The sequence below is a fragment of the Oryctolagus cuniculus genome, chromosome 9 (assembly GCF_051225735.1).
Source record: "Oryctolagus cuniculus isolate XC-2025 breed Fujian yellow rabbit chromosome 9, ASM5122573v1, whole genome shotgun sequence".
In the NCBI taxonomy this organism is placed as follows: Eukaryota; Metazoa; Chordata; class Mammalia; order Lagomorpha; family Leporidae; genus Oryctolagus; species Oryctolagus cuniculus.
In genome coordinates, this window is record NC_142875.1 from 110,367,759 (window position 1) to 110,383,245 (window position 15,487).

The window sequence follows — 15,487 nt, forward strand, 5'->3', positions numbered from 1 at the left end:
GCTGTAATTATGAAATATAAATGAATATAAAGTAAATAAACGACAGAGAGAATTATTAGACCTTCCCAAATACCTTTGGGAGATGATTGATTGACAAGATCAGAGATGCTCAGGTAGCAAATACCAGGGGCCTCTGGGGGTGGGGAGGAGCTTACCAACAGGGCCGCAGTCCGGCCCACAGAGCTCAGGTTTCAGCCTCTTTTCAAGGACTTGAGACTTGGACTAGGACTAATAAGAAAGGACTCCCCACCAGCACACACACACACCAGTGCTACCCTCGGAAGTAGTCCCCAGCTCCAATGTTTCCCTATCATCTTCTCTCAAAGGACCTATAATAACTTCAAAAGTTTTCACATTTGAAATTAATGACAAGGAAACATACTAGGGGATTCCAATTCAATCCCATCAAGGTGGCATGTATCAATGCCATCTCACTATTCCAAGTGATCAATTTCAGTTCACAATTGATCATAATGAAAGGACTAAGAGTCAAAGGGAGCACATAAACAAGTCTAGTATCTGCTAACACTAACCGATAGAATAAATAAAGGGGAGAGTGATCCAACATGGGAAGTGAGATACTCAGCAGACTCATAGAATGGCAGATGTCCTAAATAGCACTCTGGCCTCAGAATCAGCCCTAAAGGCACTCGGATCTGGCTGAAAAGCCCATGAGAGTATTTCAGGCATGGAAAGCCAAGACACTCTGGCAAAAAGATCTCTGTGAGTGAGATCCCAGTGGAAAGAACAGGTCTTCAAAGAGGGAGGTGCCTTTCTCTGAAGGGAGGAGAGAACCTCCACTTTGACTATGACCTTGTCTAAACAAGATAAGAGTCGGAGAACTCAAGGGGCTTCCATAGCCTTGGAAACTCATGACTGGTGCATAGGGAGATTACTGATGCCATAAACAGGAGTGTCAATTTGTAAAGTCAACAACAGGAGTCACTGTGCACTTACTCCTCATGTAGGATCTCTGTCCTTAATGTGCTGTACACTGAGGCTTAATGCTATAACGAGTACTCAAACAGTATATTTCACTTTGTGTTTCTATGGGGGTGCAAACTGTTGAAATCTTTACTTAATGTACACTAAACTGATCTTCTGTTAAAAAAAAAAAAAAAAAAGAAAAGAAACTATCAATTCCCAACTTGACTCTCACTGGGATTAAACATGACAATAGGTCTGATCTGATTTCATCATCATTTAAAAAAAATCATCTATTATTTTTCACTTTATGTTTCTGTGTGGGAACAAACTGTTGAAATCCTTACTTAAGGTATACTAAGCTGATCTTCTGTATACTAAGATAATCGAAAATGAATCTTGATGTGAATGGAAGGGGAGAGGGAGTGGGAAAGGGGAGGGTGGTGGGTGGGAGGGACGGTATGGGGGGGAAAGCCATTGTAACCCATGAGACGTACTTTGGAAATTTATATTCATTAAATAAAAGATAAAAAAAAAAAAAAAATTAATGACAAAAGATGCTATCAAATGGTCAAAGTATCAGCACACAAGCCTGAGCCGCTCTTTTTTGGCTCCACAGAATAACCAGCCACAAAATGGCTTCATTACACTAAAGCACTGAATTATTTCATCCTCAAAACTACCCTACATTAGGTGGGTGAGATTATCCCCATTATATGGGTACACAATGTCCCCAATCCATACAGCCACTAAATGAGGGCCCTGGGCTTCAAAGCCAAGTTTGCCTAATGTTTGGGTCCATTTTTTATAACCAACATTGTAAAGATTCATCAAGGGATCAAAAGTCGCTCCTAAGGGGCTGGCACTGCGGTGCAGCGGGTAAAGCTGCCGCCTGCAGTGCTGGCATCCCATATAGGCGCCGGTTCAAGTCCTCGCTGCTCCACTTCCTATCCAGCTCTCTGCTGTGACCTGGGAAAGCAGTGGAAGATGGCTCAAATCCTCTGTACCTGTGTGGGAGACCGGAAGGAAGCTCTTGGCTTCAGATCAGCACAGCTCTGGCCATTGTGGCCAACTGGAGAGTGAACCAGTGGATAGAAGACCTCTCTCTCTCTGTGTAACTCTTTGAAATAAATAAATAAATCTTAAAGTACTCATAGCTTTCCTGTTTCACTGGATGAACAAAGCCTCTTGGAGATAGCAGACAACTCCTTCAGAGGCCACAGGAGTAAAACCACACGGAAAATCTGCATCAGCATAAGAACAAGAAACATGTAAAATAATCTCCATGGAAATCAAGTCCCCAAAGGAAATCAACAAAGCCAGGAATATCTGGCTCATCTAGGCAAGATTAAACAGAGGGGCCGCGTAGGAAGACTTAGGAACATGAGAAGGCTGCCCACCCTTCTGGACTGAGCAGGAGGCCCCCAGGGGAGAAGCCTGAGAAGAGGGCAAGGGAGCGAATGCAGATGACGGGGAGGGCCCTCGCCCTACTGTCTCCCTCCTCACCTGAGAAGCGGCTCAGCTAGGTCACTTTTCTCCAGAATTTTCCAATTTGAGGAAAGTCCAACTGTTAACAGGCCTGCTCCCTGTGGCTGTATTTTTGGTTCTTTGTCACGTGGAAGTGAAAACACCTCTATTCAACAAGGCATAGAGGGGAGGGGCTGAGTCACTCATCTGTCAGTAGATGCAAGTCCAGCCCGAGGGCACTGCATTTGCTGCCTGCCATTTTTGAGAAAACAGTGAGGTGATCCAGCCAAAAATCACCCACCGAACCTGACCAGCTCTAGGACTCAGGAGACTTTACTCACTGAATGGAGCTGGGGGTTACTGCGGTTCTACACTGCGTGCAGTAGACTTCTTCCTCACGGCGACACAAAGCTTAAAGCAGCGTCAGGAGTCAGTAATGAGCATTCAACTCAAGCTTTTCCCCTTGTATGCAAATGAAAAATACGACTACAACTAGGGTAAGAAATAAACTTAGCTAGTAAGACAGCACTCTCTGCCTGGACGTGTTGTTCCTTCAGTAAGTGACTAAGGATGAATTAGCAGTAGTGCTTAATAATAAACCTGCATTTCCCCCCAGTCTTTCTGAGGCCATTAGAAACCCACAGGAGTGAGCCTAAAATCATCATGATCTGCTTTCCTCTGGTGCCACGCTCCCGTCTGGCTGTGCATCTGACCTGAAACATGAGGGATCACACAAGACATGTTCCTGTCCTCACCTGTAAGCTTCATCCAGAGACATATCCATCCTCTTCATGATGTAGGCTATGGCAATGGTGGCAGAGCGCGAGATCCCAGCCAAACAGTGCACTAGGACACATCCATTGGAGGCTTTTGCTTTCTCTGTAAGTCAAATTCCAGAGAAGTCACTAACAATAATTTGTTCCGCAAACTGACTCCGTGTCTACCTGGAAGCCGCAGAAGCAAACATCATCTGCTTATGTAACTGATCCTTCTGAGCGAGCAGAGGGAGAGAATTGCCTCACCACGGACATACAGCACAACTAAGGCACAAAAGTATTACAAATAATTTGTTACTAACTCAGGTTGCCCAAATCTTATTTCACTACTTTTCATCATGTATTTTTTATGTTACATGTCACTTTAATAATGTTTCCTGAGTATAAATCCTACATGGTGATTACATGATTCTACCTGGTACAGAAAATTTCAGAAATGGAAGTATATAGAGAATCATCCAAAAACATACTAAGATACAGTTAATACTATTTACTTATTACTTATGAAAATAGTATTCACATGACATTTCAATTCTTCCCTTATTTACCAAAAGATAGTATTAAATCTTTAAAAAAATTTCTTTAAAATTTCAAATAGATATGGTATACATTGCTGTTTTAAAGGAGGGAGTTAGGAGAGGGGAGAGTGGACAGCAATTTTACATACAGTAACACCAGAGATGCTGGCCATGTTGCTTCTAAAATATGCTGAAATACAGAGAACTTGTCTTCATGCTTATTTTTATTTGCAAAACTTATTTAGGTCATGATAATGTTCACCTTTATTTGCTGAATTTCAAGAGACAACTGTATACTATGAATCAGGTTTATAAGGTCGCTCCAATGATGATCGACATAACTTTTATGCCTTCCTTGATGCCCAGACTTACTATTTAGTTACCCATGACCTGGCAGAAGGACTCATGGACAACTGGTCAGAACCACACAATCAGGGAAATCTAAACAGGGCTACCACTCTCACTGTGCCGGGACACACACAGCTTACATGTGGGAGTGGGGGAAGTTCTCTCTCACACCCTGACAGCAACTAGTATTCTAACCAATGCTACACCTGCCTCAGTTCCTACCAGTGATGTGTGTGCTCAGCAGTGAGGCTGCTGCCATGCAGCTCAATTCTTGCCTTGTCGTTCTGTAGCTGAAACTGCCGACCCTTATGTTAAAAATCTTACGTAACAAATGCACAAGGAATCTGCTTTGGCAGCTGAGTAAACCAAAGCTACTCCAGTCTCACTGCCTATGCTATAAATAATGCAATTTTGTATACTTGTGATTATTCATTCATTATATATAATATATATGAACATAATATGTAAGATATATGAAGGATAGTATATGAATAATCACTGAGCTGCTCCTCTAGATAAGGAAACCACAGTAAAACAGTAATGAGTACAAAACAGCCCTTTCCTATTTCTGTGTGACTTGGTTCTAGCCCTTTTATCCCATCTTAGTATATGTGTGTCTTTAAAAAAAAGATTTCTTTCTTTATTGGAAAGAATTACAGAGAAGGAACAGCAGAGAGAGGCAGGTCTTCCATCTGCTGGTTCACTCCCCAGTTGGCTGCAACGGTCGGAGCTGCGCCGATCCGAAGCCAGGGGCCTCTTCCAGGTCTCCCATGTGGGCGCAGGGGCCCAAGGACTTGGGCCATCTTCTGCTTTCCCAGGCCACAGCAGAGAGCTAGATGGGAAGTGGAGCAGCTGAGACTTGAACCAGTGCCCGTATGGGGATGCTGGCACTGCAGCTGGCCCTTATGTGTATCTTTTGACCCCCATCGGTTACTGCAAGCTGCTTCAAATCTTACTAGAGGGAGGTTACGTTTAAGGTTTTAAGTTGGCCATTTTCTCTTGAATAATTACCTCAAAAACTAGACTATAAGGAACTAAAAGGGTCTTGCTTCTAACATTCCCCCCATAGCATCTAACCTGGGTACTTACGACAGTAATGGAATTAAAATGTAAGTGTATTTTGAAGCAAACTAACCTTGAAATCCATGCATGAGGAATCTTCAGAAATACATAGAAATGTATATTATGAAAAAACTATGCATGGATTTCAAAGACAGTTGTGCCAAAATAAATTCATCGCTTAATACAATTCTCCCATCAAGTGCTCAGGTACCTATGTTAAAAAGTAAAATTTCTGAAATATCTGAAAGTGATTGGAAGGAAATCAAACAACGAGAGTAACATATGTATCAGAATGTTATGGTTACAGATTTCCTTTTTTTTTCCACATCCTCTGTGTTGTGTTTGCACTGTTTTAACAACCACAGTTCTTTGCAATTATTATTTTAAAACTTAAAAAGTGATTATATTCCCAAGAATGTAAAAGAATTGTACAACAAAAATTATAAAAGCACTGATGAAAGAAACTGAAGAGGATAACAAACTATGGAAAGACATCTGTGTTCATGGACTGGAAAAATTAATACTGTTTAAAGGTCCACACCAGGGCCGGCATTGTGGTGTGGTGCATGAAGCTTCCACCTGCGATGCTAGCATCCCTTATGGGCACCGCTTCACGTCCCTGCTGCTCCATTTCTGATCCAGCTCTCTGCTGGTGGCCTCGGAAGATTAGCAGAGGATAGCCCAGGTGCTTGGGCCCCTGCTACCCATATAGGAGACCTGGAGGAAGCTCTTGGCATCTGGCTTCAGCCTGGCCCAGCCCTGGCCCATGCAATCATATGGGGAACAAACTAGCGAATGGAGGATCTCCGTCCTCCCTCTACTCTTTCAAATAAATAAATCTTAAAAAAAAAAAAAAAAGTGGGCCAGCGCCGCGGCTCACTAAGCCAATCCTCTGCCTGCGGCGCCAGCACCCCAGTTTCTAGTCCCAGTTGGGGTGCTGGATTCTGTCTCGGTTGTTCCTCTTCCAGTCCAGCTCTCTGCTGTGGCCCGGGAAGGCAGTGGAGGATGGCCCAAGTGCTTGGGCCCTGCACCTGCATGGGAGACCAGGAAGAAGCACTTGGCTCCTGGCTTTGGATCAATGCAGCACGCCGGCTGTAGCGGCCATTTGGGGGGTGAACCAATGGAAAAGGAAGACCTTTCGCTCTCTCTCTCAACTAACTCTGCCTGTCAAAAATGGCACAGCAGGTTAAGCTGCCATCTGCAGTGTTGCAGCCCATGTGGGTGTCTGTTCAAGACCTGGCTGCTCCACTTCAGATCTAGCTCCCTGCTAGTGGCCTGAGAAAGCAGCAGAAGATGGCCCAAGTCCTTGGACTCCTGCAACCATGTGGGAGACCTGAAAGAAGCTCCTGCTTCGGCCTGGCCCAGCCCTGGCCGTTGGCAGCCATTTGGGAGAGTGAACCAGCGGATGGAAGATGGCTTGTCTCTTCTCTTCTCTAACTCTGCCTTTCAAATAAACAATCTTTTTTAAAAATTAAATTAAAAAATACTACAAAGCTACAGTACCCACAAGAGTAAGATGCTGGCATAAAAACAGAAACAGATCGAAAGAAGAGAATAGAGAACCCAAGAACAAATCCATGCATTCACGGTTAGCTAATTTTCAACAAAGGCACCAAGAATTTATATTGGAGAAAGGAAAATCTCTTCAATAAACAGTGCTGGGAAGAAGGTGGATATCCACATGCAGAATGAAACCAGACCCTGTCTCTTACCACATATTAAATCATCTCAAAATGGATCAAAGATTTAAAATGTAAGACCAGAACCTTGAAACTACTACAAGAAAAACCAGGGAAACACTTTGCAACACATTAGTCTGGACTGAGATTTTTTTTTAATGAGACCTCAAAAGCTCAGGGAACACAAACTTGACAAATAGCCTAAAAAGCTTCTGCACAGCAAAGGAAACAACAGCCAGAGACACCTACAGAACAGAAGATGACATACTGCAAACTGCTTATCTGAAGTCACTATCCAAAATAGAACGGAATCCAGCAGCAAAAAATAAAAAATCTTTTTTAAAAAATGGGCAAATGATTTAAGTAGACATTTCTCAAAAGAAGATACACAAATAGCCAACAAGCAAAAGAAAAAATGTTCAACATCACTAATCCTCAGAGAAATACTAATTAGAACCACAATGAGATCATCTTAACCCAGTCTGAATGACTTTTTTTTTTTTTTTGACAGGCAGAGTGGACAGTGAGAGAGAGAGACAGAGAGAAAGGTCTTCCTTTGCCGTTGGTTCACCCTCCAATGGCTGGCGCACTACGCTGATCCGATGGCAGGAACCAGGTACTTATCCTGGTCTCCCATGGGGTGCAGGGCCCAAGTACTTGGGCCACCTCCACTGCACTCCCTGGCCACAGCAGAGAGCTGGCCTGGAAGAGGGACAACCGGGACAGAATCCGGCGCCCCGACCGGGACTAGAGGTGTGCCAGCGCCGCAAGGCGGAGGATTAGCCTAGTGAGCCGCAGCGCCGGCCTGAATTACTGTTATAAAAAAGACATAAAACACACGTTGGTGAGGATATGGAGATACAGGAACTTTCAAGCATTGTTGGTGGGAATGTGAATTAGTATGGAAAACAGTATGGAGGTTCCTCAGAAAACTAGAAATGTAACTACTGTATGATCCAGTGATTCCACTACTGCATATATACTGAAAGGAAAAGAAACCAATATAATATCCAATAGGAATATCCATAGGAATCCAATGCATTCCTATGTTATTGCATTGCTATCCTCAGTAACCAAGATGTGAAATCAAGCCACGTGTCCATCAACAGATGAACATATAAAGAAGATGTGGTATACACACACACACACACACACACACACAATAGAATATTTGGCCACAAAGAGAAATGATTCCTGTCATTTTTGGCAACATGGATGGGCATTTAGGACATGAAGTTAAATGAAGTAACTCAGGAACAGGAAAACAAATACCTTATAGTCTCATTTATATGTGGAAGCTAAAAAAGTTGATCTCATAGAAGGAGAGAGAATATTGGTTATCGGAGGGCTGTGAAGAACTAGAGAGGATGGTTAACAGGTACAAGGGTACATTTGGATAGGAAGAACAACTTCTAATGTTCTGTAGCACAGTAGGATAGCTATGGCTGACAACAATTAAATGTGTATTTCATTTCATAGATGATGATTATATTGTTATAAAATGTGTATTTATCTAGTACAGATGCTTCTGAATGTTCCCAACACAAAGAAATCATAAACATTTGAGATGAAGGATACACTGCTTGCTCTGCCCTGATCAGTGTGTAGTGAGCCCTGGCTGTTGCAGCCACTTAAGGAACCAGCATATGGAAAACATATTACCCCTGCAAAGGTATATAATAGGACCTGCTTCCCACACAAGACTCTCTCTCTCGATCTCTCTTGACCCCCTCTCTTTCACTCTCTTGCCCTCTCTCCCACACCCGTCGGGCTTCCCCCACCTGACAATAAACCCTTCCTCTAAAAAACAAAAACAAACAAAACAAAAATATATAAATAAAGGAGCCAGTGCTGTGGCTAAGTTGGCTGTCTCCACCTGCGGTGCCGGCATCCATATGGGTGCTGGTTCATGACCCAGCTGCTTCTCTTATGATCTAGTTCTATGCTAATGGCCTGAGAAAGCAGTGCAAGATGGCCAGAGAGCTTGGGCCCCTGCACCCGCTTGGGAGACGCAGAAGAACTCCTGGCTCCTGGCTTCAAGTCTGGCCCTTGCAGCCATTTGGGGAGTGAACCAGCAGACGGAAGACCTCTCTGTTTCTCCTTCTATTTGTAACTCTGCCTTTCAAATAAATAAATATTTTAAAGATTTTATTTTTATTTATTTGAGAGGTAGGGTTACAGTAAGTAAATAACATCTTTTTTAAAAATCATATATTGAAATATCACACCATACCCCATAAATATGTATAATTATGTGTTCATGAAAAATCACAATTTATGGGGCCGGCACTGTGGTTTAGTGGGTAAAGCTGCTTCCTGCAGAGCTGGCATCCCACGTGAGTGCTGGTTCGAGTCCCGGCTGCTTCACTTCTGGTGCAGCTCTCTGCTATGGTCTTGGGAACACAGTAGAAGATAGCCCAAGTCCTTGGGCCCCTGTAACCATGTGGGAGACCCAGAAGAAGCTCCTGGCTCCCGACTGGTTCAGCTCTGGTTACTGTGGCCATTTGGGGAGTGAACCAACATATGGAAGATACCACCCCACCCCACCCCCCCCGCCTCTTCCTCTCTAACTCTGCCTTTCAAATAAATAAAACTTTTAAAAAATCAAAATTTAGAAGATGTAAAAAAAAAAACAGCAATTACACTGGAGTGGGGTTTATTAGCATACACATCTTGGCAGACACAGTGCTAACCTGAGTCTTAAAGGAAGTAATAATATGAGTAGCTGGTAGAGAGAAGGGAAATGTGCACTGGGACTAAGCACAGCACAGCACTGCCAAGCTGCACAGGAGTTTACCGGAGAGTCTCACAGGTGGGGAGCAGGTGTTGGAGGTTCTTGGAAGTCTTAGGCCAGAGTTGCTTTTATGTAGGAAATTAAGGAGCCTCTGCAGAATGGGGAACAATAGGAGACAGTGACTGTGAAAACTGAAAAGACAAAACAGCAGGTTGCCGCTAGAGAAATTCAGGAACAAAATGTAGGCTAAAAAGGGGATGAGAGGGCCACAAATAAGGGGGATGAGGACCCAGAGAGGATGAGAAGTTTAGAAGACTAAAGAAAGAACTGGGCTCGGTGAAACGCCAGCATCCCACATGGGTGCGGGTTCATATCCCAGCAGCTCTATGCTAATGTCTTGGGAAAAACAGCAGACAATGGGACAAGTGCTCAGGATTCTGCCTCCCCAGTAGGAAACATAAATGAAGCTCCTAGCTTCAACCTGGCCCAGCCCTGGCCACTGTGGCCACTTAGGGACGGAACCAGTGGATGGAAGATCTGTGTCTTTCCCTCTCTAACTCTTTCCAATGAATAAGTCAATCTTTTTAACAAAGAGAAAAGGGGGGGCAGCACTGTGGCATAGCGGGCTAAGCCTCCACCTATGGTGCTGGCATCCATGGGATGCTGGTTCGAGTCCTGGCTGCTACTCTTCAGATCCAGCTCTCTGCTATGGCCTGGGAAAGCAGAAGATGGCCCAAGTCCTTGGGCCCCTGTACCCATGTGGGAGACCTGGAAGAAGCACCTGGTCTGGCTTTGGATCTGCCCAGCTCCGGCTGTTGCAGACATTTGAGGAGTGAACCAGTGGATGGAAGACCTCTCTCTCTGTCTCTCCCTCTCTCTGTAACTCTACCTCTCAAATAAATATCAAAAAATAATAACTAGAGAGCACGTGCATGCACAAAGAACTTGTCATAACAATTTTTAAAATGTTTATGAGGAGCTGGTTCTGAGTCAAGTACTATGCAATATAAAATATCTATTTTAATCCTCACAAATGTCTAGAAGGTAGGTACATTTCTTCAGGCTCCAGATGAGGAAACTGAAGCACACTTAAGTATCAAGTATTTACCTAGATGCACTGGACCACTGGAAGGCAGGATTCAAATACAGACAGTTTGGCTTCTAAGCACATGCTCTTCACTGCCTCCAGTGTGACCCGAGTGTGGTGTGGGTGACCTGGGGCAGGAGCCAACACAGTGAAGGCAGAGCAAGAACCTAGACAAGCAGTCAGCTGGGTTTGGGGATACCTCATGAGTGTCCCATAGCAAAGACAGGCAAACTTTGTTACTATGGACTACAATAACTAAAAATATAAACTCCAAGAAAATCTAAAGTCCTTCCAACAAATCGAGAGACTTATTGAAATTTACGTAACAAGAAGAGAACACACCTATGAGCCTCAGAGCTGTGAAATCCAGGAATGAGGGTGCATCTTCATATCACATACCCTGCCAGGACTAACTGCCTAACATTCATGGAAAGACACCAGCAGAGGGGCCAGTGCTGTGGCATAGCACATAAAGCCACAACCCGCAGCGTTGGCATCCCATATGGGCACTGGTTCAAGTCCCTGCTGCTCCACTTCCGATCCAGCTCTCTGCTATGGCCTGGGAAAGCAGTAGAAGATGGCCCAAGTATTTGGGCCCCTGCACCCATGTGGAAGACCCAGAAGAAGCTCCTGGCTCCTGGCTTCGGATTGGCACAGCTCTGGCCATTGCAGCCAACTGGGGAGTGAACCAGTGGAGGGAAGAACTCTCTCTGCCTCTCCTTCTCTGTGTAACTATGACTTTCAAATAAATAAATCTTAAAAAAAAAAACAAAAACAAAAACAGCAGAGTGAGCATGGGCAGAGTGCAAAAAAGGAGCGGAAGTTCCTGCCTAGAATTCTCTGGCAGAGATAAGGACGGTGGCTCTAATAAACACAAATAAATGAAATGTGGTAAGGGAAACATTTGCAGATATTACAAATGAGTTTTGCTATGTGTTTGAGTCTATTTAGAATCAAGTTAGAGTACTGAAAAGCTCCTTTTGTATGTATGGAAGTGCCACGATGACCCCAGTACCTCCCATAAGAGAAGCAGCTACATTGGAGCAAAGTTATTGCTGCTTTCTGATTTCTGTTATTCTGTCCTAAGGCTTGGATATTGCCACAACTGAACAGACTCAGATTCTCATCCAGATCCATTCTGAAATGACACTTTTGGTTGAAATTACAGCCATATGGCAGTGTATCAGTGTGACATATAATGGAGTGGTAACCTTGATTGCTTTCTTTTTTTTCAAGAGGCAAAAATGCTATTTCTTAGAAGTACAACGGGAGGATATTAATTTGGGTAGTTTTGTGATTATTTTAACATGAACTAAGTCATTTAGACACTTCTCAGAATGTTTTGTACTTGAAGATGAAAAATCCTTATCAATATGGAAATCTTGAAAAGTGAGCTGTTTCAGAATCAATGCTCTAAAAGCTTATCTAGAAAATTCTCATAAGTGAAAAAATATCTTGGGGAGCTTAATTTACTAACTTCACTTTTTAAAAGGAACTGGTCCTAGCGGATGGAAGACTCTCTGCCTCTCCTTCTCTCTCTCTGTAACGCTTTCAAATAAAAAATACCCAATGACAATTTAAAAAAAAGGAACTGGTTCTTTTATTTTTAATTATAGGTGAAAATCCAGAGCAATTAATTATGGAGTAGAGTGCTGTATGTGGCTAGTGGAAAAACAACAAATCCTTCACATGGGCATCGAATCACACACCTTGTTACGTTGCTCTAGAGATAGCGGTTTTCTCCTCTGTTCAGCCACCTGACACTAAAACCACGATTCAAATGCACATCACCCACATGTGACCAGCAGAGCTCGTCCTGCAGCACTGAACGTCACAACAGAGAAGCTCCTGAACTGAGCAGGCCCAGGAAGCAGAACACAGTATGTGACGGGGCAGGTCCTGTCACAACCACCACCACCACCAAACAAGTGGCCACATGGGGTTGTGCATCAGTTCATTAGGCCCAATACTACTTAAAGTTATCAGTGTGTGGACTAACACTCAGAAATGTTGTGACATGAAAATTTTCAATGCAATGGGACTTATTTTCATAGGACTTGGCCTTTCTCTGGGGAAAATAAAGCAACAAGGATTGTCAACAAAGTTTCTGAATTTTGTTGTAGGATTTGAAAAATTGTATGTGTGGGATTTAACCCCAAAAGCTTAGCTGGTTTTCAAACACTTGCAAATATATAATTGCAGATCCTATGAGGCTTAGCCTTGGTAGTGTAAGGCACTAGAACCTCATAAGGACAGTCCCTTAGGGACAGCACAGCACATCACCCTGACCATCAAATGAGTAAGCAGCATGTGTTGTTTTCAGACTTTGAAACATCTGAAATAGCCTCCTTTTCTCTAAGGAAAAAATAGGGGGAGTGGGTATATAAGACTAGAGCACAAGGGCTTGCAATATTACTTTAACTACTTACCAATGAAATCTACAGATTTGTCCAGCCAGGGCAAAATTTTCTCACAGAAGCTATCATTCACAGGTACTCGCAGGAAATGAGAATCAGGGATAAAGTCAGGCTTTGGACAGGTATTGCTGGCATTTAACACATAACCAATGCCATTCTGTTGCATGAGCTCCTATGGAGGAAAAAAAGCAATCAAAGTGACTAATGATATAGAAACATCATTTTGAAAAAGTAAAGTTAAATGATAAAAATTACCAGTTTTCTTGCAATAATAAGAGTTCACTCAGATGAGTGAAATCTAAAAACCCAGCAAAATAACATGTAGACACTCAGGTTAAGATCAAAAAAGTTTTTAAAAGACAAAAAAGGCTTTAAAATAGTATAAATAGTATGCCTAAAGATCACACAATCAATACAGTCAACTCTCTAACATCTTCGTTACTAGAGAGAAGCAGAAAAAAAGACTATGAAATGCAGTGACAGTTCAAAGAATTTTAGGACATCTATAGCCACAACAAGAACATCTTCTTGAACACAATGATTATTCTCTAAGGTAGTGCTAGGCATTCTTCTCACTCCAAACATTCTCTGTGAAGGCTGCATTTAGAGATACCATAGAATCATTAGCCATCCACACTGATGATGGGGTGTGTGTATGTGTCTGTCAGTGTCCTCAATGTTCAACCCATATTTCCAGCTACTGAGAATCAAGATGTTACCACAGATCCTTCAAATTCACAATGTCAGAAACTAAATATTGTTCTCCCTTGTCTGTCCCAAACTTCTATTTCTTGCCATCAAAACAATTGGTCTTAAGTAATAATATCCACTCAGCCGGTTGAGCAAAAACTAAGGTCATTTGTGGCTCCTTTTGCTTTCTTCCCCCACTGCCCCACCATCATCCAATGGCTACCAAATCCTTTGTGTAACCTCTTCCATTTATTTTCTTCTCTCTGCTCCCACTTACCTCTCAGCAGCCAATCTTTATCAAGATAACCAATAAAGACAACAGGGAACTCTTAAACTTAGTGTTTTTCTCTCCAAACCATATTTTTAACAACTAAAATAACCTTTCTTATACACAGACCCAGTGCTTTCTCCAGTCTTTTTCATTTCACTGTGTCTCATTTCCTGCTCTATGCAATCTCCCCAAATCACATATATGCAGGCCCTCACTGTGTTCACACAAGTCCTGGGCTCAAAAAGCCCTGTCCCCCTTCCCAGTGAATCTCTTTCCACTTTTCCTACTTAGTTTAACCTTATGTAATGTCTTCTGCCCACTGATGGATTTCATTTTTGTCCTTCCACAGCACTTTGTTCATACCATTTAAACACCTAACATAGTGTGCTAACATTTAACGGATGATTCCTGTCTCCCCTAGTAAGTGAAGCAAAGGATTTTTTTTTTTTTTTTTTTTTTTTGACAGGCAGAGTGGATAGTGAGAGAGAGAAACAGAGAGAAAGGTCTTCCTTTTACTGTTGGTTCACCCTCCAATAGCCGCTGCAGCCAGCGCGCTGCAGCCGGCGCACCGCACTGAGGATCATTTCTTATGCTGTTTTTCTGCCTTGAGTGCCAGGAACATATCTGCACTCAATGCAAGTTTGTTCAAGAACATCCCGTCTACCATTTACCAGCCAAGCCTCTGTAACCAGCTTCATTTAGTCCTCTCATTGCTGCTTCCCATTTAAGCCTGAAATAGTTCTCTCATTCTAAGAAACCTTGGCCATTTCATCCTTCTCTTGGAATGCTACTTTCTCTATAAATGTGTTCAACCACCTGACTACTGGTAATTTTCTTGTTTACCTTCCTAAAACGTAACAGTCCCCTAATCTCTTTACATAGCATATTTAGCACCACAGATTTATTTTATGTAAAAGGTAGACAGCATAACTATAGACTGTGTATGCAAACTTCTCTCATCTCTGAAATGATATTATAAAGAAACAGGTTTTGGAACTGGGTGGGCTTTTTAGATTGACCAACACCCTTCAGCTATGCCAGAGCTCAATCTTCTACTGTCTTCATACACTTCTGTTAGCTTAATAATCAGGCTGTGAAGATCTTAATAGTACTTACCACCGACTCTGATCATATTTAGACAAGGTCGTAGTCAGAGTGGAAGTTCTCTCCTCCCTTCAGAGAAAGGTACCTCCTTCTTTGATGACCTGTTCTTTCCACTGGGATCTCACTCGCGGAGATCTTTCATTTAGGGTTTTTGTTTTTTGTTTTTTTTGCCAGAGTGTCTTGGCTTTCCATGCCTGAAATACTCTCATGGGCTTTTCAGCCGGATCCGCATGCCTGAAGGGCTGATTCTGAGGCCAGAGTGCTGTTTAGGACATCTGCCATTCTATGAGTCTGCTGTATATCTCGCTTCGCATGTTGGATCGTTCTCTCCCTTTTTTATTCTATCAGTATTTGCAGACACTAGTCTTGTTTATGTGATCCCTTTGGCTCTTAGTCCTATCATTATGATC

The 15,487-nt window shown here is 42.8% G+C and overlaps 1 protein-coding gene across 5 annotated transcripts in view; it reads right to left on the reverse strand.

Annotated features, from left to right (window-relative positions):
* Positions 1-15,487, reverse strand: part of DUSP16 (dual specificity phosphatase 16) — a 98,347-nt gene that overhangs the window by 2,846 nt on the left and 80,014 nt on the right. For all 5 annotated transcript variants that reach the window (XM_051850779.3, XM_089304609.1, XM_051850781.3 and 2 more), the window contains 2 exons: positions 13,025-13,184; positions 3,147-3,270 (listed from right to left, as the gene is read on the reverse strand). In XM_051850779.3, coding sequence (XP_051706739.1) covers positions 3,147-3,270; positions 13,025-13,184 — 284 coding nt within the window. The remainder of the gene's footprint in view (positions 1-3,146; positions 3,271-13,024; positions 13,185-15,487) is intronic.